This window comes from Desmodus rotundus, chromosome X (genome assembly GCF_022682495.2).
Source record: "Desmodus rotundus isolate HL8 chromosome X, HLdesRot8A.1, whole genome shotgun sequence".
NCBI lineage: Eukaryota > Metazoa > Chordata > Mammalia > Chiroptera > Phyllostomidae > Desmodus > Desmodus rotundus.
Genome location: NC_071400.1, coordinates 56817703 through 56845634, shown reverse-complemented (window position 1 = coordinate 56845634; position 27932 = coordinate 56817703). Strand labels below are relative to the sequence as shown.

The 27932-nt window shown below is 42.9% G+C and overlaps 1 protein-coding gene across 3 annotated transcripts in view; it reads left to right on the top strand.

The window, feature by feature from the left end:
- IDS (iduronate 2-sulfatase) overlaps positions 1-27932 on the top strand; it is a 55536-nt gene that overhangs the window by 13551 nt on the left and 14053 nt on the right. The window contains exons 5-9 of one of the 3 annotated variants that reach the window (XM_053917240.1): positions 445-645; positions 2152-2322; positions 7877-8003; positions 11162-11335; positions 25459-27293. In XM_053917240.1, the coding sequence (XP_053773215.1) occupies positions 445-645; positions 2152-2322; positions 7877-8003; positions 11162-11335; positions 25459-25469 (684 nt within the window). In that variant the 3' untranslated portion in view covers positions 25470-27293. Of the gene's footprint in view, positions 1-444; positions 646-2151; positions 2323-7876; positions 8004-11161; positions 11336-25458; positions 27294-27932 lie in introns of those variants that run through there. The other 2 variants (XM_024551165.3, XM_053917239.1) reach the window with 2 other exon arrangements.

The window sequence follows — 27932 nt, the reverse complement described above, 5'->3', positions numbered from 1 at the left end:
GTGGGTATGAGTGATTATCTTATTGTAGTTTTGATTTCCATTTCCATGATGATTAAAGATGTTAAACATCTTTATGTGTACCATTTGTATGTTTTCTTTGGAGATATACCTATCCACTGAAGTCCTTTGCCTTTTTTTTAATTGGCTCATTTTTATTGTTGAGTTGAAGACAGATTTTTTCATTATTAGTTTACTTGGGTTTCCTTTAATTATGGCCTAGAGACAGAAGATAAATAGCAGGGAGGTAAGTGCTGGTTGATTTCTGGCCCCTCCTTGGAAAAGAAGAAACACTTCTCTCTTTTAGTTCTTACTTGCTGTGTGCCTGTCCTGAATGACTAATACTTAATGGGCTGCTGATATGAATGTTAAATACATTGTGTGTATAACATTCATGACTTCTATTTCTTGCATTTAAAAAGCTAACTTTTTGTTTTGTTTTGACAGACATGTAGGGGGCCAGATGGAGAACTCCATGCCAACCTTATTTGCCCTGTGGATATGGCAGACATACCTGAGGGTACCTTGCCTGACAAACAGAGCACCAAGCAAGCCATTCAATTGTTGGAAAAAATGAAAACATCTGCCAGTCCTTTCTTCCTGGCTGTTGGGTATCACAAGCCACACATACCCTTCAGATACCCCAAGGTGAAAAGCTGGCTGAGGGCTGATCCAATACAGCTATGACAGCTGTGTCATTTGTTAAAGGAGGTATTTGCGTAGTGAAGGTGACCACATCCTGCTGTCGCTGGTCATCAGAGATGCCTGATGATACTAGTATACTCAACAGTGTGAAGATGGGATTCAGAGATCAAAGCTAAATAGTAGACTTAGGACATATAAGAATCTTATTAGAAATGCTTGGCTTTCTAATTTCCTTCACTGGAAGATTTTATTTTCTTTCCTTGAACTCAGTGAGTAAATGCTGGGTTGGTTGATGAGATCATCACAGAGAAGTGAATCAGAGCTGTCAGAACCTGCAATAGGGGATGGTCCTTGGGACACAGTTCCAGGGAATGTGAATCCCTCTTCAGTAACTGACTTTCCTATAGAGCCTCTCAGGTCAGACCCCTTATACACAGGGCACTGCATTTCTAGTTGGAAATTCAAATCCTGTGCTTTCCTGTATATCATTAAGAGATTATAATTTCTTTTTTTTTTTCAGTTTTTCCCTATTATGTTTTTCCTGGGCTTGAGCAGCCCATTCTTTTGACTTTGAAAAGAATGCCCCTTACTTGTATTGAAAGTTGCGACCAGAAGGCATGTTCTTTGGTGGTGCTGGTATCTTGCTTTGATTGGCCCGGGGGATCTCACCTTCCTAGCAGGAGCTGTCAGCCCCTTGATGAAGTGAGTCTCATTTCTGTTTCTTGTGCAAAAAAGAGATTGCACAAGCCCTTTTTTGGAAGTCCTGTTTATGATCTTGACCCTTGGCTGGGAACCTGGGTGTCCAGTGTGTTCCAACCATTCCCAGAACTGGTAAGTGGGTCACTATACCTAAACCATTTATGCAAAACCCTGCCTCCCTGCTTGGAGTCGAGAAGTTTTATATGTGCAGGCAGACCAACCCCAGTTAAAACTCTGGGTGCAAAAGCTTTAATGAGCTCCCCTGGTGGCAGCGCTTCATACGTGTTATCACACAACTCATTGCTGGGGGAATTTAAACACATCCTGTGTGACTTAACTGGGAGAGGACTCTGGAAACTTGTGCCTGGTTTTCCCCAGACTTCATTCATGTGGCTTTTCTCTTGGCTGAATATGTTTGGTCTCCTTGTACTGGAACTAATCATAGCCATGAGTATGACTGTGTGCTGAGTCCCAGTGAATTACCAAACCTGAGGTTTGTTTGGGGTCTGACAACATCTCTCCATAACTTTAGGTTGAAATAGGAACAAGAAGGCATGATTTGTATGAGGGAAGAGAGGTGTCACTACTCTGTAGAAAACAAGTTGCATTATTTCACTACCATTGACATTTTGTGGTAGTGACTTAATATCTGACTTTAAGGTGGGGGAAATACCTCAGCAGTGTTAGTGAGCCACCATGTAAATGCATCACAGGCTTAGAGAAAAGGCAATATAAATGCCAATAGAGTCTAAGCCTTGTGCCTTTGCCAAAAGAGTGACAACTTGTTGGCTTTGTGTACTTTCTCCGAAGGAGTTTCAGAAGTTGTATCCCTTGGAGAACATCACCCTGGCTCCTGATCCCCAGGTTCCTGCTGGCCTCCCTCCTGTGGCCTATAACCCTTGGATGGACATCAGGCTGCGGGAGGACATCCAAGCTTTAAACCTCAGTGTTCCCTATGGCCCTATTCCTGTGGACTTTCAGGTACCAAAGACATATTTTTGGGAAGTACTGGACACTAATGGCATGATGTCACTGGTTACGCCACTTTACTCAGTGGACACTACTCTGTCCATCATGTCTTACTAAGAAATTTCTCTGTGTAAGACATCTTGCAAAGTGCTGGGGTTGGGGTGGTCTGGAGGCATTTAGGACATGGGAAGTGCTAGATGGATAGAGTCTCCCAGTCAGTGTCTCCACTTCCAAAGAAAGGGCCATCTGGAGATTTGGTGACTCGCTGGATGTGGGCACAGGGGTGGGGAAGAATCCTGGATGTTCATTACTAACTCATGGAGGATGATATTTAATCTAGGTGACAGTTCATCAGTTATTGGGTGGTGGGCAACTCCTGTGCAGTCCAGAACACTCAGTTTTCTGGTACTTGCAGGTCCCATCTGAGGGAAAGCCAACATGGGTACATATCACTCTCAGGGGGTAACTTGGTGAGCAGGGTCTTGGCACAGAGGGAGTGGGGGCACCAACATAGCCACTTCTATCCAGCTGCAATGTGTGGTTTCCCTTTGCCATGATGTGGGGGTGGAACAGACATGGAGTTAAAGTCCTCACTCACATTGACCCATCAGTTACCTTCTCCCTGGATTGCAGAAGACATGCTGACCAATGACATTTCTGGAATATTCCATATTACCATGTGAATACTCCAACAGGCAGCCTACAGTAGAAGGAAGAGGGCTGTGATTTCAAAATGTGATTCTTGGACCACCTGCATCAGAATCACCATGAGAGCTTATTAGAAGTTCAGAGTCCTGACCCCACTCAGACTTAGGGAACTTGAAGCTAGAGGTGGAGGCCAAGAACCTGCATTTCCATAAAAAGCACAGGGCTGACACTGATGTACACAAAAGTCTGAGAACCACTGCTATAGGGTACAGTTCACAACAAAACATAATGACAGGTATCACTTGCTGCTCACACATATTTTGCTCCTGAGTTTGGGTGGTGATGGATGTGTTTCTCACATCTATTTGATTCCTGAGTTTCAGATGGCAGTGGTGAGAGTTTGGAAAGCAATGGATTCATCAATTTGTTTGGTCCCTAATTTCCATTTGTAGGGATTCTGATAGTGAGGTTGCTTGAATTGTAGCTCTAAGGCTGCATTTGACACCTTGTTAGTGATGGTCACTTAAAATTACTCTTCAAAATGGGCTATATGCCAGGAAGGGTGCTCAGCATTTTATGTGTGTTCTCTATTTTGGTCTCCATGGGAACCTAATGAGATGTCAACTGTCTCTGTTGTGTAGGTGAGGAAATTAAAGGCAGGGAGCTGTATTGACTTGCCCCAGATCACACAGCTAGTGATAAGGGAGTGTGTAATGTTACAACCCCATGGTTTGTTTTGTTGGTTCCAAACAGTCTGGGTTCAAATTTCTGTTTTACCCCATACCAGCTGCATGCCCTCTGTCAAGTCATTTTACCTGTTGGAACGTTAGATCTCTTAGCTGTTAAATAGAAACTAGATGAAGAAAGGTTTTCTGTGAGAACACCTACTTCGGAGGTATTCAGTGGGAACTATAGTGAACATGTGAAAGCATCTAGGACAGTGTCAGCTGCCTGGTGAGGGCTCCTTCAAAGTTTTCTTGTCCTCCATCCATTGGAGGTATTGCTGCCCAGTTGCACACAGAGTTGAAAGCATGACCCAGAAGACCTCCCTGGAATGCTCATGTGCTGGTCCCTATCCCACATTTACCTGAAAGGGGGACCCTGCTCACTGTCCTCTTGCAGTTTTGGAGGTCTCTGACCAAACCCCATCTCATTCCACTCCTGAGCCTCTCAGTCCTGTGCCCTCTTTAGCCCCCAGCCTTTTAACTGAGCTCTGTGTGAGCCAGATACCTCAGGGTCACACCTGGGAGTTTGTCATCTCCCAGGCCTACTCCTCCTTGGTCACCACCTGACCACTGTCTCTTTTTTTGCAACTCCCTTACTCCATGCCCTAATTTGCCACACAATTCTCTTGGATTGCCAGTATGTGGATTCCTACTCTCTCACAGTGACTAGGTCCTTTTGGGCTTCACTCTTTCCCTAAATAGCTCATGCCTCATGGCAGGTCACTTATTTTTCTTGTCAGCACCTCAGCCCTTGTCTATTTATCCTTGCCCTACCTGCAGTACCCTGATCACCGGATAGTTCAGCCACCACCTCTGCCCTCAAGCCTGAATTTTGAGGGAATCCATGCAGCCATGAGGCAGAGACACCCATGCCCAGCTTCTAGTCCCAGCAGTCCTATATGGTAAAGGCTCAGCTCCCTTCAACCCCTCAGGCCCCTCTGCCCCCCATTCTCCTCTGCCTGGTCTCTCAGTGATTACTGCACTTCCTGTTTCAGAAATGGAGGCTGATGGACAGTCTGAGAGAGGGGAATGCACAAGACAGATATGAGCACACATCCAGGCTGTGCCCCTTGCCAGCTCTGTGTCTCTAGGCAAGTTAGTCAACTTCTCTGAGCCTCTGAGTTCTTCTGTGTAATATGGGAATGGTAATGCTCACCTTAAAGGGTGTTTGAGAGGATTAGATGGTACCCAGCAGATGTTTGGAAAATAGTGCTATTAATAGTCTCCCTCACCAGTAGCCAGAATCATGTGTACATGTGTACTGGACTAGCAGCCTTCTCCCTAGTCTTGTAAGAAGAGCATGAGGACTTGATTTCTCCCCAATGCCTTTCCCCTTTATTCCCATGTCTACAAGCAATGTCTCCTCTCCTCATCAGCTTCTACAACTGCTTGTATCCATCCCATCTTTAAAAGTCCTGCCTCCCTTGTCCCTGCCTGTTAGTTCTCCCTTCCTATTTTTTCACCTGCCCTTCAAGGGACAATGAGTGAAACGTGGTCTGTTCTGGCTGTGTCGGTGCCCTCACTGTCCATTCTTGATACACCTCTGTGGAGCATTCTGCCTCTGCAACCCACTAAAGAGTTCTATCATCTGGGTCAGCACTAACTTTGTTGGCAAATAAAATCCATCTGGTGGATGTGACCTTCCCTGAGTTTCTACTGCTTCCTCACTGTTGACCAGTGCCACCCTTTCTGGAAATGCCCACATCCTGGTGTACTTCAGTTCTCATGGCAAACCACTTTTCCTGGATCTTCCACTCAGGAGGTGCTGCACCCCAAGATCAGCCCCAGGGACCCCACTGTATCCTTTCTGCCCCTCCTCCCCAGCCAGGCTCAGGTGAACCCTGCTGACCTAATCCACCAGCCCTGGTCTTGCTTCTTATTTTCAGACATGTCTGTCCTTTTGTCTGCAAGAGCCACTGCCCATGGTGCCCTCAGGGCCCAGCCCAACATGGCCACACTCTTGCTCTTGCTTTTCTCTCTCCTCTCCTTCCTTTTGTGCCACCCCATGCCACTGAATCATGCCACCAGCTGAATAAGAAACCTAGAGTCACCCTTGGAGTCCTCATCTCCTTCCCTTTCTTGCCCCCTCCCCTTCCCCACTCCTATTTGGTTTCCCTAATTCTTCTCAACTCTGTATTTGCCTCTTGCTTCTTCACCATGTCTTTCTTGACACTGCAGCAGGTCTGGGTGTTATTTGTTTAACAAATATCTGTTGAGACCTTCCTGTGTGCCCAACACTAATATAGTGTCATTTTTCCTTGAGTCCCTGGAATCTGCTCTGGGCTATTGCCTGAGGACTCATGCTGACCAACATTCCAAACTGCATTGACTCCTCACCCTGAACAGCCTCAGTGCCTTCCTTTGTCTCCAGCATGGGACTTCCACTCCTTGAATAGACCCACCAGGTCTGGATCATTTGGCCCTGACCTGCCTTTTCAGCATCCTCCCTGACCTGCTTGGCCCTCTTGTTTCATTCTCCAGCCATAGCAGCCAGCTCACTGACTCCAAACACACTCTGCTCTGGTGACTCTGTCCCATCCTGTCCTTTGCAGCCTGTTTACAATGCCTTACCCTAAATTGTCCGCCTGCCAGCACCCCTTTCAAATGCTTACTCCTCTGTGAAGTCTTCCCTGATTTCCCAAAGTTGACTCGAGGTTCATTCTCCCATGTCATACCTGGGCCCCACTAGTAACATGCATTTTCTTGTCTCCAAGCCAGTATCTTCATTGGACAGGTGATTTTTTAAGTGTAAGGAACACAATTGCTCCATTCCCTACCTCTAGGGGCCAGTATAGGAAGGAGGGCATATTCTTGAATAGGACACAGCCATCCTCACATGTGTCTTTGATCCCCAGGAGGATTAAAGTTCCCCAAGTTACAGACTGAAGACCTTTATCTAATAGAAAGTTGAAGTAGGCTGGAGTTCAGCATAATCCTCCTAGAAGGTTGTTAGATGAATATCTGTCATCTTTACCTGTTTGTCCTCAGCTGGCAGTGAGAAAAGAAGCCAGCTGGTCCAGCTAATAAGATGACGGGAGCTGTGGCTTCTCTGATACGTCAGTGGCCCCCTTATTTCTCAAACTTGTTGGGGGAGGGGCTCATCTTTTTCTTTAATATTTGTGAACAAGGCTGGGAGGGGAGACACTCCAGAAGGGGGCATGGCTGTTTTACATCAATGCTTGTCCTGGCTGCTCCCAAAGTCCTTGCTTGGGTTTAGAGACCATGGAGGGTGTGCTGCTCTCTTGTCTCTCCATTGCTCTCCTGCCAGCTGTGAATTTGTTAGGAATGAGCCTCACATGACAGCTGGAGTCCATGAGGATAAGCAGTTGCTATCTTCTGCTGGGTTAGACAGTGGTCAGAGGAAAGGGGCACACACGGATGTTGTTATAAGTTGAATTGTGTCCCTCAAGAAGACATGTTGAAGTCCTGACTCCCAGTAACCCAGAATATGGCCTTATTTGGAACTAGGGTTGTTATAGATGTAACAAGATGAGGTTCTACTGAAGTAGGGTGGGCCCTGATTCAATCTGACTGGTGTCTTTATGAGAGGAGGAGAGAAGGGAAGGATTCCATGTGAAGACGGAGGCAGAGATTGGAGTGCTACAGCTGCAATGCAATGTATGCCAAGGGCTGCTGCCACCACCAGAAGCTGGGAGAGGCAAAACCCTCCCCTTGAACTATCAGAGAGAGAATGGCCCTGCAGACACTCTGATTTCAGACTTCTGGCCTCCACAACTAGGAGATGACACATTTCTGTTGTTTTAATCCCCCCATTCTGTCATCCTTTGTTATAGCAGCAACAGGAATTGGATACAGCTTTATGGTATCTTTGAGATGGTTTCAACAGAGTTTAGAGGGACTGATGGATAAGTTTCTGTCTACATGGTCTTCTTCTGGGATCTATAAAAATATGTAAAGGAGACAGAAAGGAACAATAAGTAGCACATCCATCACCTGTGCCCTACATGAAAGCTGATCCTCTTAAGAAAGAATCTTACTTATAGACCTGTGGATTTTGCTTTGACTATGGGGACATGGGATGTAGATGGTAGAGAAATGAATATCATGTTGTGGCTGAGAAACTCAAGGGCATCAGCAGAGGAGTGGTGTTTTGGTGGGATGTTTAGGTGAACATTGTGTATGCTACAGCAACTTAAATCACAGTCACTCTCATTATTATTTTTAATTTGTAGCGGAAAATACGCCAGAGCTACTTTGCCTCTGTTTCCTACTTGGATACACAGGTTGGCCACCTTTTGAGTGCTTTGGATGATTTTCATCTGGCCAACAGCACTATTGTTGCATTTACCTCAGATCACGGTAAGTGTTATGAAATGTCCTGGTGAGTCACTCAAATTCTCTGAACTTTTTTTTTGTGAAATGTGCTTTTCTAGATTGCCTTAAACATAGGCATGTTCTTTTTTTGGGAATCAGTAGTCCCCTGAGTATGGGGTCTTGGGATAATTTTATGATCTCCTTCTTAGTCCTCAGACCTCTCTCCATGTCTGTGTAGGTCAGAGGAGCACTTTTCCACCTTTGTCCACCTTCATAGAGCGTGCTCCACTCCCTCAGGCAATCCCCACACCATTGTTCATGTCCATGGGTTGTGCATATAAGTTCTTTGGCTAGTCCATTTCCTATACTGTACTTTACATCCCCATGGCTATTCTGTAACTACCTATTCGTACCTTCTTAATCCCCTCACCTCTTCACCTATTCCCCCACACCCCATTCCCATCTGGCAGCCATCAAAATGCTCTCCATATCCGTGATTCTCTTTCTGTTCTTGTTTACTTAGTTTGTTTTTTAGATTCAATTGTTGATATATATGTATTTATTGCCATTTTATTGTTCATAGTTTTGATTTTTTTCTTAAAGAAGTTCCTTTAACATTTCATGTAATAATGGTTTGGTAATGATGAACTCCTTTAGTTTTTTCTTGTCTGGGAAGCTCTTTATCTGCCCTTTGATTCTAAATGATAGCTTTGCTGGGTAAAGCAATCTTGGCTGTAGGTCCCTGCTTTGCATGACACTGAATGTTTCTTGCCAATCCCTTCTAGCCTGTGAAGTTTCTTTGGAGAAATCAGCTGACAGTCTTATGAGAACTCCCTTGTAGGTAACTAGCTTCTTTTTCCTTGCTTCTTTTAAGATTCTTTCTTTATCTTTAACCTTTGGCATTTTAATTATGATTTGTGTTGGAGTGGGCCTCTTTGCATCCATCTTGTTTCAGATTCTCTGTGCTTCCTTGGCTTGCATGTGTATTTCCTTCATCAAACTAGGGAAGTTTTCTTTCATTATTTTTTCAAGTAGATTTCCAATTTCTTGCTCTCTTCTCCTTGTGGCACCCCTATGATGTGAATGTTGGACCTCTTGAAGTTATCCCAGAGGGGGCTTATACTATCCTCATTTTTGGATTCTTTTATCTTCTTGTTGTTTGATTGGTTGTGTTTTGCTTCATTATGTTCCAAATCATTGACTTGATTCCCGGCAGCATCCACTGTACTGTTGTTTCCCTGTAAAATGTTATTTCAATTATTGTATTATTCATTTCTGACTGGGTCTTTTTTTTTGCTGCTGAGGCCCTCACTTAGTTCCTTGAGCAACCTTATAACCATTGTTTTGAACTGTGCATGTAATAGATTTCTTATCTCCATTTTGTGCAGTTCTTTTCCTGGCATGTTGATTTGTTCTTTCATTTGGGCCATGTTTCTTTATCTCCTCATTTTGGCAGCCCCCATGTGTTTGTTTCTATGTATTAGGTAGAGCTGCTATGACTCCCTGTCTTGGTAGCATGGCCTAAAGTAGTAGATGTCCTGTAGGGTCCAGTGGCACAGTCTACCCTATCACCCAAGCTGGGTACTTGAGGTATGCCCTTCATGTGGGCTGAGTAAACCCTCCTCTTGTAGTTGAGCCTTGATTGCTGTTGGCAGATCGATGGGAGGGATTTTCCCATTCCAGTTAGCTGCAAGGACTGGTTATGACCACTGACCACCAACCTCTGGTCCTCCATGGAGGATCAGCTATGCAGGGGCAGGGTGGTGGTACTCCAATGTGGTCTGTAGCTGTCACTGGGTGCACAGGCTCTGGGGTTTCCTGGGTGGTGCAGGCCAAGGTCCACCCTTACCTGTGTTCTGCCTGGGGACACCCTGCCTGAGCTATAAAGCCATCTGAGATGGCTGCTTCTTGTGCTGGGCTTGGAGATTCCAAACCAAAGCCAATCTGTGAATCTAGGCTGGCTGGTGCTAGTGCCAGGCTTAGGGCCACTTAGCAAGAGGTATGGGCCTGGGGGCTTACTGAGGTCAGCTGTTGCTTGCTTGATAGAATTTAGGAAGCTGTGAAGCATGAGCTAAGCCTAGCCATTCATATGGAAATGTCATGGTTAACATTGTGGGTGGGCCCATAATCTGGGTGGGATGGAGTCTCAGGGTATCTCTAGGGTGGGGCAAACAATGTTAACTAGGTTGATGGCATCTCAGATAAAGCACCCGCTTGCCAGCTCTGTGGCTCTGTTGGAAGAAGCCTCAGAAAAGGGATAGTAACCTTTGCCTATCTTTTTGTCTGGGAGAAAGCTGTCCCCCAAATCCTGCCTTGATGCCAGTCACTTCAGTGCCTTCTTTTATTCCACTGGTGCCTTTCAAGCTGCTACTCCGGTGCTGGAGTTCAGAGGGAGTGGGTCTAAGTCTGTATGTGGGATCTTTAAGGGGAAGTGCTTGGGACTCCAGAAGTTTCTTTAATCCTCACTCTTTTTTGCAGCCAGAAGTTATGAGGAATCATCTTCCCAGCACTGGAACCTTGGGCTGCAGGGCCTGGTGTGGGGCTGGGACTTTTTGCTTCCATGATATCCTTCCCTAATTTTTATCCGGTTAAGCATAGTTTTTAATCAGGGCTAAGGATTTGGAATCAAAAGTTATATTTTTTAGGTCTATGGTATGTCTTAAAAGTTGGACAAGCTTCCCTTATCTTTTTTTTTTTTTTCAATTTGAGTGATTTTACAGCTTATTTCTTGGTGGTACACTCTCCAAAAAAAAGTGCAAACCAGAGTTGTGAAAGTTGAGTCAAGATAGGTAGGCACAGGATAAGGCAGTGGTGACACTACAGCTATTGGTGTCCCTGTCCAGTTAAGAAAAAGTCCATCTAAGCAGGACAGGTGGGTATGTGGTTTGGGGAGAGCAGTGGTCCCTTGGAGCCCTACCGAAATGTATATGGCTAGTTGTTTCCTAAAAGAAGATATTTTAATTTGGGAATTTAATATTTTTTCCTTTTAAATGCTTCCTCATTCAAGATAAGTGTCTAACTTCAAATAAAGGAATATTCAGGTAAAATCACCCATTTGTGCTAATTATAGAGGAAAATTGTTGGTGAAGAGTTTTTGCTTCCTCTGATTTCTAATAATAACAGGAATTGAAATGATATCTAAAATGAGTAAGTTGTAATGTGATTATTTTATTTTCTGTCATTCTGTACTTTTTATGAACCAGGGTGGTCTCTAGGTGAACATGGAGAATGGGCCAAGTACAGCAATTTTGACGTCGCTACTCATGTGCCTCTGATGTTCTATGTTCCCGGAAGGACAGCTGTGCTTCCAGAGGCAGGCGAGAAGCTTTTCCCTTACATCAACCCTTTTGATCCTGCCTCAGAATTGATGGAGCCAGGTATACAGTGTGCTAAAGTGATATTGCTTGACAGTAATAGCTTCTTTAGTTTATATAAATCACTTAACCAAATCATAGCCTAGGGGCTTACTCAGTCCACCTTCCTGCCCAATGTTGGTATTCCTACACATGTTTCTTGGGTACTTTCCATGCTCTGGATCAGGGAGGAGTGGCAGGGCTGGAGCTGACAAGTATGGCCCCTGTCATTGAGGAGCCATGGATGGCAGGGATGGTTGGAGACAAAGGAGCAAGAAGCATTCCCAGGATTGGGAGGACTCTCAGAGAGGAGACAGATAACAGCAGCCTACTCCAGATCTCATATGAAGCAGGTAGCAGACTCGGCCAGGGCAGGGGCTGTCCCTACCAAACCCCAGTGATGAGTAGAAGTCCATTACCTACATACTTCTGGCACAGGCTTGGCCCTTTGTGAGAAAGACAGACATTTGCATGTCTGATGAGAAGTCAGCTTATCATTCTAGTGAACCACTAGATCTGTAATATTACCAGGTGATTCTCCTTCTGCCCTCCCTAACAGTGGAGGTCAAGTTAACTTTGACTTCCAGGTTCCAGTCCTTCCAAACTTTGAAAACAACATAGTATTCTCTTCTCTAGGCTGAAACCCTCAATCCTTTAGCTGTTCTTCTCAAGATAGTGTCATACCCATGGTTATCCTGGCCTCTGTCTTCCAAAATGTTCCAGTTTGAGAAAGCACTTCCAGAAATGTCCCTTGGGCACGATCCCCTTCCTGCTGTAAGGGTGACCTGGATGGTTTTGTTACTTTTCTCCTGACTTGATCTGCTCAGTTCAGAAATGAGGCATGTACTTTAGACAACATTTGCCTGTTTTTGTGGGGCTTTTTTTCTATGAAGTCTGCTAAAGCAGGTCGCCCCCTTTCTGGAGTTCTGCATTTAATCCATCTTTAACATCTACATTCTGTACTTTATGTTGATTCCTGTTTAAAATTTTCCTGGTTTTGGACCATCGTTTTGGCTTTCTGGATCTTTCCAAGTTTGCTTTCTACTGCCCAATTTCATTTTCTGTACATTTAATTTTTATGTGCTACATGCTCTGTCTTCTTTCATGTCATTGATAAAAAATGTTAAAAGTTTAAAGGCATTATTATAGCCCTTTGTTTACTTGGAGAAGTCTTCTGAAAGGTTTATAATCTTTGAAACTTCTGTTCAGAAGTGTTTGGTCACTCATAAATTCATAAATTCATACACTGTCATCCAGTTTATTCCCAAACTTCTCTCTAGTCTATAACTCTTCTCTAAACTTGGAACTTGGGTTTCCAGCTGCCTGTCTACATAGACAGTCTCACATGCCTAAAGCTAAACTTTTACCTCAAGCCTTTCCTTTAATAGTCTTCCCCATCTCAGGAAATTGTACTAGTCTCCCAGGCCAAAAATTGTGGAATCATTTGTACCCATCTTTCTCTCATATTCCATATGCAATATTCAGTGCATCAATCCTGTCATTTTCTATTCAGAATGTGTCTATAACATTTCTCACCACTTTACTGCTGCCACTGTGGACCACACGGCCACCATTTCTTGCTGGATTACAACAACAGCTTGCTAAGGTCTTCTGAGTGTGCCCTTGATCCCCTAGAGTTTTCTTCCTCACAGTAGCCAAAGTGATCATTTTAAAATCCAAGTCACGTTGTGTTAGACCCCTGCTCTGGAGCCTCCTATGCTCTCCTGTCCTATTCTGAGCAAAAGTCGTTACAATGGCCAACAAGACCTGATGAGATCTTGGTCCTCATTATCCTTCTTTTTTTTTTTTTTAATATTGTTTATTCTATTACAGTTGTCCAATTTTCTCCCGTAATCCCTCCTCTTCCCAACCTACCCCCCAACACCCACAGTCAATCTCTACAGAGTTGTCCATGTCATGGGTCATTCATACAAATTCTTTGACTAATCCCTTCCCCTTCTTTCCACCATTTCCCCCTTCCCCTCTTTCCTCTAGCAGCTGTCAGTATCTTCCATGTTTCCATGTTTCTGGTTCTGTTTTGCTCATGAATTTATTGTGTTGATTAGATTCCTTTTATAAGTGAGATCATGTGGTATTTGTCTTTCACCGACTGGCCTATTTCATTCAGCACAATAGTCTCCAGTTTCATCCATGCTTTCACAAAGAGTAGGAATTCTTTCTTCTTTTTTTAAATATATTTTGTTGATTATGCTGTTATAGTTGTCCCATTTCTTTCTCCCCTTAATTACCCTCCACCCTGTAGCCCTTCTCCCACCAGCATTCCTCCTGCTTTAGTTCATGTCCATGGGTCATACATGTAAGTTCTTTGGCTTCTCCATTTCCTATACTATTCTTAACCAACTCATCTATTTTTTACCTACCATTTATGCTTCTTATCCCCCCTACCTTTTCCCACATTCTCCCCACTACTCCCCGCTGACAGACCTCCATGTGATCTCCATTTCTGTGATTCTATTCCTGTTGTAGTTGTTTGCCTAATATGTTATTTTTTTATTTTTATTTTTTAGGTTCAGTTGTTGATACTTGTGAGTTTATTGTCATTATATTGTTCATATTTTTGATCATCTTCTTTTTCTTGATAAGTCCCTTTAACATTTCATATAATAAGGGCTTGGCGATGATGAACTCCTTTAACTTGACCTTATCTTAGAAGCACTTTATCTGCCCTTCCCTTCTAAATGATACCTTTGCTGGATAGAGTGACCTTGGATGTAGGTCCTTGCCTTTCACGATTTTAAATACATCTTTCCAGCCCCTTCTTGCCTGCAAGGTTTCTTTTGAGAAATCAGCTGATAGTCTTATGGGCACTCCTTTGTAGGAAACTGTCTCCTTTTCTCTTGATGCTTTTAAGATTCTCTATCTTTAACCTTGGCTAATGTAATTATGATGTGCCTTGGTGTGTTCCTCCTTTTATCCAACCTCCTTGGGGCTCTCTGAGCTTCCTGGACTTCCTGAAAATCTATTTCCTTCGCCAGATTGGGGAAGTTCTCCTTCATTATTTTTTCAAGTAAGTTTTCAATTTCTTGCTCTTTCTCCTCTCCTTCTGGCACCCCTATGATTCAGATGTTGGAACGTTTAAAGTTGTCCTGGAGGTTCCAAAGCCTCTCCTCATTGTTTTGAATTCTTGTTTCTTTATTCTGTTTCAGTTGAATGTTTATTTCTTCCTTCTGCTCCAAATAATTGATTTGAGTCCTGGTTTCCTTCCCTTCACTGTTGGTTCCCTGTACATGTTGCTTTATTTCACTTTGCGTAGTCTTCACTTTTTCCTCTATTTTTTGACCATACTCAATCATTTCTGTGAGCATCCTGATTATCAGTGTTTTGAACTCTGCATCTGATAGGTTGCCTATCTCTTCATTGCTTAGTTCTGTTTTTGGAGTTTTGAACTGTTCTTTCATTTGGGCCATATTTCTTTGTATCAGCACATCTGTTACATTCTAATGGGTGGAGCCTTTGGTATTCACCAGGGCAGGGCAAACCACATAGCTGTGTTGTGGCTCTGTATGTGGGGGAGATGTCCCAGAGGGAACAATGCTGCGTGCTCAGCTGAGCTGGCTTTCAGTCACTTCCCCTATGTCCCACAAAGAAATCGGGCCCTTCTAGTGTTGATTCCTGGGTAGGTGCTTTTGTGTACATTCTAGGACCCTGTGGGTCTCTCCAACAAACTCTGCTGTGAGTCTGGGAGTTTCTCCCACCACTTCAATTCCCACAGGTTTTTACAGCCCAAGGCTTTGAGGCTTTATTTCTCTGTGCTCTAACCCTGGGTTGCATGGTCTGTCTTGCTTCCCAGTTGTGCCCCCCAGTTTATCCACACGTGAATGTGTGACTTCCTGGTCTGCCAACTGCCTTCTCACCCACCAGCTTACCCTGCCACTGCCTTGCCGCACGTCCTCTCTGTCCCAGTTGCCCATTTCCTCCCCTTCTACCAGTCTGAATGAATGTTTCTTCTTTAAGTTCTTGGTTGACGGACTTCCATACTGTTGGACTTTCTGGCAGTTCTGGTTATTTTTATTTTTAATTTGTTGCTGTCCTTCTTTTGGTTGTGCAAGAATGCAAAGTGTATCTACATACACCTCCCTCTTGGCCAGAAGTCCTCCTTCTCTCTTTCTGCTGCATACTATTCCATTGTGTAAATGTACCACAGTTTTTAATGCATTCATTTACTGATGGGCACTTAGGCTGTTTCCAACATTGGCTATTGTATATAGTGCTGCTATGAACATTGGGGTACATAAGTTCTTTTGAATTGATGTTTCAGGATTCTTAGGGTATGTTCCCAGCAATGGAATTGCTGGGTCAAAAGGCAATTCCATTTTTAATTTTTTGAGAAAATTACATAGTGTTTTCCACAGTGGTTGTACCAGTCTGCATTCCCACCAACAGTACACTAGGGTTCCCATCTCTATACATCCTCGCCAGCACTATTGATTGTTGATTTATTAATGATAGCCATTCTGACAGGTGTGAGGTGATATCTCACTGTGACCTTAATTTGCATCTCTCTAATGACTAGTGATGTTGAGCATAGTTTTGTATGTCTATGGACCATCTGTATGTCCTCCATGGAGAATGTCTATTCAGATCCTTTGCCAGTTTTTAATTGGATTGTTTGTCATCCTGGTTTTGAGTCGTATCAGTTCTTTATACACTTTGGAGATTAAACCCTTATTTGATATATCATTGGCAAATATGTTCTGTCATACAATGGATTCCCTTTTTATTTTGATGACGGTATTTTTTTACCATGCAGAAGCTTTATAATTTTATGTAGACCCATTTATTTTTTTTCCTTTATTTCTCTTGCCCTAGGAGATATATTGGCAAAAATATTGCTTTGTGGCATATCTGAACTTTTACTGCCTATGTTTCCACTAGGAGTGTTATGGTATTACAACATATATTTAAGTCTTTTATCCACTTTGAATTTATTCTGCTGCATTGTAAAATATACCAGAATAGTCTACTTTCATTTTTTTTTCAAGTATCAGACCACTTCGCCCAATACCATTTATTGTAGAGACTATTTTTACTCCTTAGTATGTTCGTGTCCCTTTGTCAAATATTAATTGACTATAGAAACAGAGGTTTATTTCTGGACTCTGTTCTTTTCCATTGATCTATATGTATGTTCTTATGCCAGTACCAGACTATTTTTAAAAATTATTTTATTGTTCTTTAATTACAGTTGACTGAATTTATTCCGCACCACTCCCCCCAACCCCAGGCAAACCATCCTTCCTCCCTTGCTTCCACCATCCCCCTTGGTTTTGTCCATGTGTCCTTTACAGTTGTTCCTAAAAAGCCTTCCCCCTTGCCCCTCATTATCCCCTCCCACCTCCCCTCTGTTACTGTCACATTGTTCTTAATTTCAGGGTCTTGGGTTATATTTTGCTTACTTTTTTCTTTCGTTGATTAGATCACTTAAAGGTGAGATAATATGGTATTTCTCCCCCACTGCTTGGCTTATTTCACTTAGCATAATGCTTTCCAGTTTCATCCATGTTGTCGCTAAGGGGAGGAGTTCCTTCTTTCTCTCTGCTGTGTAGTATTCCATTGTGTAAATGTATCATAGGATTTTGATCCATTCATTTACTGATGGGCACTTAGGTTGCTTCCAGTACTTGGGTATTGTAAATTGTGCTGCTATGAACACTGGGGTGCACAGATTCTTTTGGATTGGTGTTTCAGGGTTCTTAGGATATAATCCCAGCAGCAGAATTGTCCAGTCAAAAGGCTGACCCATTTTTAGCTTTCTGAGGAAATTCCATCCTGTTTTCCACAGTGGCTGCACCAGTCTGCATTCCCACCAAGAATGTACTAGGGTTCCCTTTTCTCCATAACCTCTCCAATACTTGCTTGTTGATATGTTTATGAAGACTATTCTCACCGGTATCAAGTGGTATCTGTTGTGGTTTTAATTTGCATCTCTCTGATGGTTAGTGATACTGAGCATCCTTTCATGTTTCTAGGCCCTCTGTCCTCCTCGGAAAAGTGTATATTGAAGTCTTTTTACCATTTTTTAATTAGGTTGTTTGTCTTCCTGTAGTGGAGTTGTGTGAGTTCTTTATATATTTTGGCGAGAAATCCCTTGTCTGACATATCATGTCACTGTGGTAAATATGTTTTCCCATATAGTTGGCTCTCTTTTCATATAAATGCTCTTTTCTTTAGCCATGCAGAAACTTTTTTAACTTCATGAGGTCCAATTTGTTTATTGCTTCCCTTATGTCCCTTGTTCTAGGGTACATATTAGTGAAAATATTGCTGCGTGGAATGTCTAAGATTTTCCTGCCTATGTTTTCGTCTAAGACTTTTATGGTATAACGACTTATATTTAACTACTTTATCCACCTTGAATTTGTTTTTGTGTATGGTCTAAGTTGCTGATCGAGTTTCATTTTTTTGCAAGTAGCTGTCCAGATCTCCCAACACCATTTGTTGAAGAGGATATTTTTACCCTATTTTATGCTTCTGCCCCCTTTGTTGAATATTCATTGACACAGATAATTGGGTTTATTTCTGGTCTCCCTATTCTGTTCCATTGGTCTATGTGCCTATTTTTATGCCAGTACCAGGCTTTTTTGAATACAGTGGCCTAGATAATACAGTTTGATATCAGGTATTGTGATTCCTCTTACTTTGTTCTTCTTTCTCAAAATTGCTGCCGCTATTGGGGTCGTTCATAATTCGACATAAATTTCTGAAATGTTTATTATACATCTTTGAAATATGTCATTGGTACTTTAATAGGGATTCCTTTGAGCGTATAAATTGCTTTGGATAGTATGTACATGTTGAAGATGTTAATTCTTCCAATCTATGAGCATGGTACCTGCTTCCATTTGTTTGTGTCTCCCTTAATTTCTTTCTTCAGTGTTGTGTAGTTTTCTGAGTACAGGTCTTTTACCTCCTTGGTTAGGTTTATTCCTAGGTACTTGATTTTTCGTGTTGCTATATCAAATGGGATTTTTCTCCTCATTTCTGTTTCTGATATTTCATTGTCGGTGTACAAAAATGCCTTTGATTTCTTAGTATTGACTTTGTATCCAGCTGTTTTGCCAAATTCATTTATTAGGTCAAGTAGGTTTTTGGTGGAGTCTATAGGATTTTCCATGTACACTATCATGTCATCTTCAAACAGTGAGAGTTTCATTTCCTCCTTTCCAGTTTGGATGCCTTTTATTTCTTTTTCTTGTCTGATAGCTGTGGCTATGACTTCCAATACTATGTTGAATAGGAGTGGAGAGAGAGGGCATCCTTGTCTTGTTCCTGATCTTAGTGGGAAAGCTCTAAGTTTTTGTCCATTGAGTATGATGTTGGCTGTATGTCTCTCATATATGGCCTTTATTATGTTGAGGAATGCTCCCTGTATTCTCACTTTGTTGAGGGTTTTTTATCAGAAATGGGTGCGGTACCTTATCAAATGCTTTTTCCACATCTATTGATATGATCAAGTGGTTTTTGTCTTTGCTGTTGTTGGTGTGATGTATTATGTTTATTGATTTGCGAATATTGTTCCATCCTTGCATCCCTGGGATGAATCCCAGTTGATCATGGTATATGATCTTTTTAGTGTATTGCTGGATGTGGTTTGCCAATATTTTGTTGAGGATTTTATCATCTATGTTCATCAGTGATATTGGACTGAAGTTTTCTTTCTTTGTTATGAGTTTATCTGATTTTGGGTTTAGGATGACGTTGGCTTCGTAAAACGAGTTTGGGAGTCTTCCATCTTATTGAATTTTTTGAGATAATCTGTGGAGGTTGGGGTTTAGCACGCCCTTAAATGCTCTGTAGAATTCTCCTGGGAAACCATCTGGTCCAGGGCTTTTGTGTGTCGGAAGGTTTTTGATTACTGTTTCAATTTCATTGGGCGTTACTGGTCTGTTCAGGCTTTCTGCTTCTTCATTGAGTTTTGGAAGGTTACGCTTTTCTAGAAATTTGTCCATTTCATCGAGGTTTTCAAATTTTTTGGCATAGAGTTCTTCGTAGTAATTTGTTACAATCCTTTGTATTTCGATGGCATCAGTTGTAGTCTCTCTTCTTTAATTTCTGATTGTGTTTATTTGGATCCTCTCTCTTTCTTTCTTGATGAGCCTGCTTAAGGGCTTGTTGATTTTGTTTATCTTTTCAAAGAATCAGATCCTGGATTCTTTGATCCTTACAATTGTGCTTTTAGTCTCTATGTCATTTAATTCTGCTCTGATCTTGCTTATTTCCTTCCTTCTACTTGCTCTGGGTTATCTTTGTTGTTGTTCCTCGAGTTCTTGTAGGTGTATGGTTAGGATGTTTATTTGAGCTGTTTCTATTCTTTTTAGGTAGGCCTGTATTGCTATGAACTTCCACCTCAGTACTGCCTTTCCTGTTCCCCATAGGTTTTGGGGTGTTGTGAGTTCATCTTAGTTTGTTTCCAGAAACATTTTTATTTTTTCTCTCATCTCATTTTTCACCCATTCATTGTTTAATTGCATGCTATTCAATGTCCATGTTTTTGAGTGTTTTGGGGTTTTTCCTTGAGATTTGTTTCTAGTTTCAGTCCCTCATGGTCAGAGAAAAATGCTTGATATGATTTCAATTTTCTTCAATTTGTTGAGGCTTGTTTTGTGTGCTATCATGGGTTCATTGTTTGAGAGTGTTCCATGTGAATTTGAAAAGAATGTGTATTTTGCTTCTTTGGGATGAAAAGCTCTATATATATCAGTTAAGTCCATTTCATCTAGGCTATTGTTAATTGACACAATATCCTTCTTGATATTTTGTTTGGAAGACCTGTCCATTTTTGACAGTGGGGTGTTTAAGTCCCGTAGTATAATTGTGTTGCTGTCAATATCTTCCTTGAAGTCCTCCAAGATTTTCTTTATGTATTTGGGTGCTCCTATGTTGGGTGCATATATATTTACAATGTTTCTGTCTTCTTAGTGGATTCTTCCTTTGAGTATTATGAAGTGACCATCTGGGTCTCTCTTTATGGCCCTTTTTCTGAAGTCTATTTTGTCTGATACGAGTATTGGTACCCCTGCTTTTTTTCCCTGTCCATTTGCTTGGGAAATTTGTTTCCAGCCCTTCACTTTCAGTCTGTGTAGGTCTTCTGTCCTGAGGTTGGTCTCTCTTTGGCATCATATGTGTGGGTCATGCTTTCTTATCAATTCAGCTATTCTATGTCTTTTGATTGGAGCATTTAATCCATTTACATTTAAGGTTATTATTGATAGATAATTATTCATTGCTGATTCTTTGTACCGGTGTTCTTCCCTCTTTCTCTCTTTTCCTTCCTGTCCTTACAGCAGCCCCTTTACCATCTCTTGCAGAGCTGGTTTGGTGCAGATATATTCTTTTAGACTTCTTTTTTCTGGGAAACTCCTTAATTGGCCTTCTATCTTGATTGAGAGCCGTGCTGGTAAAGTAGTCTTGGTTGCAGGCCTCTGGTTCTCATTACTTGGAATATTGTTTGCATTCTCTTCTGGCTTGGAGCATTTCCATTGAGAAGTTATTTACTAACCTTATCGGGGATCCCTTGTATGTTACTAGCTTTTTTCCCCTTGCTGCTTTTAAGGTTTTTTCTTTGTCTTGGAATTTTGCCATTTTAATTATGAGATGTCTTGCAGTGGGCCTCTTTGTGTTCCTCTTGATTTGGGATTCTTTGTGATTCCTGGATTTGTGTGGCTTTTTCTCTCATCAAATTTGGGAAATTTTCGATCATTACTTTTTCAAACAGGTTGTCTGTCCCTTGGTCTTCCTCTTCTCCTTTTGGTATCCCTATTGTATGGATATTATTGTGTTTCATGTTGTCCTGCATTTCCCTTAATCCTTCTTCATTCTTTCTGAGCCTCTTTTCCTTTTCTTGCTCATTCTGGGTGTTTCTTTCTACCTTGTCCTCCAGTTCGCTGATCTGGTCCTCTGCTTCATCGAGCCTGCTTTTTATTCCTTCTACTGTGTTCTTCAGTTCCGAAATTGTATTCTTCATTTCCTCTTGGCCCTTGTTCATAGTTTCTATTTCCTTTTCATGTTGATATAATTTGTAGTGAGTTTATTGTATTTTCCCTGTAGTTTTTGGTAATTCTCTGTGAGCTAATTAAGCTTCCTCATAACCAACTCCTTGAACTCATTATCTGATAGTTGACTTGCCTGTGTTTCATTTAGCATTGTTTCTGAGACTTCCTTCTTTCCTTTCATTTGGGGATTGTTTCTTTGCCTTTCCATTGTTTGTGAGACTCTTTCTGTTAGTCTCTGCCTCTTAAGTTGCTCTGTTCTGACCCCCTAGGGTTTTGGTGTAAACTTATTTGATAGAATACTTGTGAGATTTAGTGGTACAGTCTCCTTGATCTCTGGTCTTACTGATCTTGGGCTGTGGTTTATGTTGGCTCTGTGTATGTCTTTGGTTTTTGGTTTTTGTTGGGTCTTTCCCAGCAGCTGGTTATCTGAGGGTCAGTCTGTCTCCCACCAATTGTCTTTTGTTGTGCAGGTGTGGGCAGGTTGTGTTGGAGCTGGTTTTCCGTGTGTACAAAGTTTTGAGGCTTTTCTTTTGCTATTGTTCAGTTGTTTGTTCTTAGTAATTTCTTCAGTATTTATTTGTATTTTCATATAGTTCCTGGGTTGACCTCTTGTGGTTTCCCCTCCCTTCTTCACCTTCTCTTCTTATTTGTTGGTGTTTCCTTTTTTGGTGGGTTTCCTCTTCCAGGAGGAATTCTGGTGTTCCCAGCTTCTACCCACTCTTTTTTTATGGTCGGCCTTCTCCGGGGTATGGGTGTGCATGCAGAACCTTCCTTGATTCACACTTTTCCTGGTGCTTGTAGTCTCAGTTCCCTCCGAGATGAGGTGCGGTCACTCCCCAGTCACTGGGCACACTCCCAGTTGCTGGGCACCCTGCCCCGGGTGGTGCCTGTAGTCTCAGCTCCCTCAGAGATGAGGTGCGGGCCCTCCTGGGTCACTGGGCACCCTCCCCCGGTTGGTGCCGGTAATCTCAGCTCCCTCCGAGATGAGGTGCACACAGTCCCCGGACAGGTGGCCAGGTGGAATGGAGACTGGAGCTGTTCCTGCAGGGGAATTCCCCAAAGTGCCCCGGAGGGTCTTTTTCTTTTTGGGAAAAATCCTCCTGCTCATTGGGGTAGCTCCCTCCATACAAGGAAGGGCCTGTCCTTCCTCACACAGCCCACTTCTCCAGCTAGGCTGGGGGCTGTCTGGGAAAGGATCACACACAGCCCAACTTTCAACTCTCCTCGGGCAGTGCCTGTGGTCTCTGTGGGTTTTCCACTTCATCTTTATTCCCGTCCCTGTGTCTTCAGGCAACCAGGTCTCTCACAGTGTTGCTAGGGCCTTGTTTGGCAGGGGAGTGGGCTGTTAATCTGGCTCTCTCCCAGGAGTCCTGTGGCAGGCCCCGCACGGGCCAGCCTGGGGCTGCAGCCACCCTGGTCCCCATGCTGGTCCCAGGGACCTTTCTGTCCTGAAGCAATCCCCTTACCTTCTGTTTTCTCAGGGTCCTCTGTACTTTTTGGTCTCCTATCTTCATAAACGCTGGGCTGCTTTTGGCTGTTTGCTTTGTTTCTCAGTAGAATGGGTAGGTGTTTCACCCAGGTGCAGGGGGAAGTTAACTCAGCTCCCACCTATTTTCGCTGCCATCGTCTCTCTCCTAGCCTCTGCTTCTTAAATTGATCTTTTGACTCCCTGAGTTTATGGCGTGAACTTCTATGGTAGAAGATCTGTTAGATTCAGTGGTGCAGTGTCCTTGTTCTGAGCTCGCTGGTCTTTAGCTTTCATTTATGTTGGCTCTCTCTCTGTCTTTGGGTTTTGATTGTTGTTGGGTGTTTCTTTGGTGGGTCCTTCCCGCCAGCTGGTTAACTCAGGGTCACTCCACCCACCACGTCTTGTATTCTGTTGTGCAGGTGCAGACAAGTTGTATTGAAGCTGGTTCTTCTTATTGTCCAAGGTTTTGAGGCTTTCTCTTGCTATTGTGAAATTTTTTGTTCTGGGTAATTTCTCCACAGTTTCGTCATAATTCCGGATTGGTCCTGGGTGGAGGTTAGTGTGACTTCCACTCACTCCTTCACGTTCTTTCATTACGAATCTCTTCGTGGTTCCTTTGTAGGTGGTTTCTCCCTTATCGCAGGTATACTGGTGTTCACAGCTCCCACCTACTGTTTTATGTGATCAATTGGAGGGGGAAAACAAAATGGATTAAGAAAGTGGATGTATATTCTGTGGGACTTAAATTACCTACCTTTAGGGAAGAGTTTGAGATCCTTTGGATAGGTATAGTGTTAACTGTGATATTTCATAGGATTAGTCACTTTTAAGATAGGGTGCCAAAAGATAAGGCTCTTGTTAGGAAGAGGAAGGATTGTGAGTTGGATCCAAAAAACCGTGAGGTTGTGGATGGTCAGATTATGAGATATACTTAGAGTAATGTATAGAAAATAGGTGTAGTATGTGAGAGAAAAGAGTTCACCACAACAGTATTAAAGTCCGGAAACAGTGAAGTGAGCTAAGATCCAGGAGTGTTGCTGTGTTGTATTTACGTTTTATGGAACAGCAATTATTTCTCAAAGTAATTGAGCAACAATTATATGATAGAATCTATGTGATCTGAATAACAACAATAGGAAGTACAGGACCTGGAGTAGTGTGCTATTGGAACACAAGTGAAGTGAAAGAAGGAAAATTAAAAATGCACTGTGAAACAGAGAACAAAGAAAACTAGTGAAACAGTACAATTGAACATAATCAACAAAAGAAAAAAGCAAGCAAAATATAACTAGAGATAGTGAAAATAAGAATAATCTGACAGTAAGCAGAGGGGAGGTGGGAGGGGATGATGGGGGGAAGGGTTTTCAGGAAATACTTTAAAGGACACATAGATAAAACCTAGGGGGAGGGTGGAAATAAGGGAGGGGGGTTTGGCTGGGGTGGGGGGTATTTTGGGGGGAGAATGCAGAGAACTCTAATTGGACAACCATAAAATAATTTTAAAAAATTAAGTAAACCAACAAAAGGAAGGAAACTAAACAGAAAGAAGAGAAATAAAAAAAGACTAATAAAATAAAAAGTAAAAATAATGACAAAATAATAATAACAGAAATAGCAATAATTTGCAAGTTCTCTGGAATAGTAAAGTGAAATTTATCTCACCGTCTCAGTTGTTGGGATGACCCCTCTTTGGGTCTGACTCTGGCCCTTTCACAACTCCAGATTTTATTGTCTTACTTGTGGGGGAAAAGAAAATCCTCCCGCTGGCTTAAGCCGGCCAAGCCAGTTCTGCTGGTCTTCCTGGCTGCAGCAGGCTGAGGGGGGATGGATTTCGCTTTTCTCCCTTCCTGTGGTTTTGTGTGTATGGGGGCCAGGTCTGAGCTGCACTCTTCACAGTTGCCCAGCTTCCACCCCAGTTCCTCAGTTCCCTGCCAGGCTCCCAGTGCCCTTCTGTGCCAGGCCTAAACCTTCAGTCCACCAGTTGTGCTGTCCTTGAGGTGCACCAATTAGGGGCCACTCACACACCACCTTCTCCTTCTTTGCTGTCCTAGATGCTAGTGACTCTCAGAGTCTCTTCAGGGTATTCAGCTACCCCACTAGTTTACGTCTTTCTGGGGATTGCTGATTCCCTGATCCCTGCTGTTCTCCCCTGTGGGAACGCCTCCACCTTCCTCTTAGTGAGGCAGTTGGTTTCTGCAGGTTGGGGATGCCATTGTGTCTGAGACTGAGGATGTGGGCCCGCATCTCTGGGGCTGTGGGCATGAGTGCATGGTCTCCGCTGCTCCAGCGGCAGGGTCAAGCACTCTTTTCCCCTGGAGCTGTGGGCATGAGGACGAGGCCTCTGCTGCTGTGAGGGGAGCTCAGTCAGGGGTTGGTGGTGTCAGTCATGTGCTAGCCTACCCTGCTGTGGTGGTGGAGGCAGGGGGCGCAGCTGCTGGGAGGTGTTGTGGCTGGTTCAGTCCGAGGCACAGTTAGGTGTCCTCTACCATTGAGGCCGGGGGTAGGGTAGGGGCACAGCCACAGACCTGGCAGTAGATTCGGGCCCACTGCCGAGGCTGCAGATGCTGCTCAGGTGCAGCCAGGGGAGGTCGGTACAGCTGCTGCAGGAGAATTCCCTAAACAGCCACCCAGTGCCTTTTTTTTTTTTAATTCCTCCTGGACTTCAGGCCAAGATTAAGGCATAGGTGTATACACTATGCCCCCTCGCACAACCAAAAGAAGGTCAACAACAAATTTAAAAACAAAAAACAACCAGAACTAACAGAAAATCGAACTGTATGGAAGTCCGACAACCAAGGAGTTGAAGAAGAAACATTCATCCAGACCAGTAGGAGGGGCAGAGGTAGGCAGCTGGGTGGAGAGGACTTGCAGCAAGGCAGTGGCTGGAGGACCAGGGCGGGCATGGCGGCGGCAGCTGGCTAGACAGGGAATTCCCACATTTTGAGTTCAGATAAACTGGGAGGAAGAACTGGGGAACGAGACAGATTGCGCAACCCAGGGGTTCCAGTACAGGTAAATAAAGTCTGAAAGCCTGACTGAAAACACCTGTGGTGGTTGAGGTGGCAGTGGGAGAAACTCCCAGCCTCACAGGAGAGTTCATTGGAGAGATCTAAAGGGTCCTAGAATGTACACAAACCCACCCACGCAGGAATCAGCACCAGAAAGGCCCAATTTGTTTGTGGGTAGTGGGGGAAGTGACTGAAAACCAGCAGAGAGCAGAACAAGTGACACTCCTCTTGGACCCCTCCCCCACATACAGTGCCACAACACAGTGAAGTGGGTTCTACTGCCCTTTTGAACACCTAAGGCGCCACCCCTTACTATTTAACCAGTGCACTGAGACAACAACAACAACAACAACAAAAGGCTCAAATGAAAGAATAGAGCAAAGCTCCAGAAAAGTACAACTAAGCAATAAAGAGATAGCCAATCTTGCAGATGCACAGTTCAAAACACTGGTAATCAGGATGCTTACATAACTGGTTGAATTTGGTAGCAAATTAGATGAAAAAATGAAGGCTATGAAAAGTGAAATAAAGGAAAATGTACAGGGAACCAATAGTGACGGGGAGGAAACGGACTCAAATCAGTGGTGTGGACCAGAAGGAAGAAAGAAACATCCAACCAGAAAAGAATGAAGAAACAAGAATTGAAAAAAATGAGGAGAGGCTTAGGAACCTCCAGTACATCTTTAAATGTTACAACATTCGAATCATAGGAGTGCCAGAAGGAGAATAGGAAAAACAATAAGTTGAAAACTTATTTGAACAAATAATGGAGAACTTCCCCAACCTGGCAAAGGAAATAGACTTCCAGGAATTCCAGGAAGCTCAGACAGTCCCAAAGAAGTTGGACCCAAGGAGGAACACACCAAGGCACATCATAATTCCATTAGCCAAGATTAAAGATAAGGAGAGAATCTTAAAAGCAGTAAGAGGAAAGGAGACAGTTACCTACAAAGGAGTGAGTGTCCATAGGACTGTCAGCTGATTTCTCAAAAGAAACCTTGCAGGCAAAAAGGGGCTAGAGAGAAGTATTCCAAGTCATGAAAAGCAAAGGTCTACATCCAAGATTGCTCTATCCAGCAAAGCTATCATTTAGAATGGAAGGGCAGATAAAGTGCTTACAGATAAGGTCAAGTTAAAGGAGTTCATCATCACCAAGCCCTTATTATATGAAAATTTAAAGGGATGTATCTGAGAAAAAGAAGATAAAAAATATGAACAGTAAAATGACAGCAAACTCACAGTTATTAACAACCACACCTAAAACAAAAACAAAAGCAAACTAAGCAAACAGGTAGAAGAGGAACAGAACCACAGAAATGGAGATCACATGGAGGGTTATCAGTGGGGGCATGAGAGCGGAAGAGAGGGGGGAAAGGTACAGAGAATAAGTAGCATAAATGGTAGGTAGAAAACAGACAGGGAGAGGTTAAGAACAGTATAGGAAATGTAGAAGCCAAATAACTTATATGTACAACCCATGGACATGAACTGAAGGGGGTGAATGTGGGTGGGAGGGGTATGCAGGGCGGAGGGGAGTAAAGGGGGGATAATGGGACAACTGTAATAGCATAGTCAATAAAATATATTTTAAAAAAGAGTCTCTTTAAATTTTGCCATTTTGATTGTAATGTGTGTTTGAGTGGGCCTCTTTGGGTTAATCTTGATTAGGACCCTCTGTGCTTCCTGAACTTGCGTGGCTTTTTCCCTTCCCAAGTTAGGGAAGTATTCTGTCATTATTTTTTGAAATGGCTTTTCTATCCTTTCCTCCTTTTTTTCTCCCATTATCCTTATGATGCGAATATTGTTATGCTTCATATTCTCCTGAAGCTCCCTTATAGTGTCCTCATTCTTTTTTGAGTCTTTTCCCATTTTTGCTAGTCGGACTGTGTGTTTTTTATACTTTGTCCTCCAAGTCGCTGATTCCATCCTCTGCATTGTCTAACCTGCTTTTAATTCTTTCTAGTATGTTGTTCATTTCAAATACTGCATCCTTATTTCCAACTGGTTCTTATTCAAGGTTTCTATATCAGTTTTCATGTTGATGCAGTGCCACTCAGTTCCTTATAGTTCTAAGTACTTTGAACATCTTTATAACCATTACTTTGAACTCTACGTCTGATAATTGCTTGCCT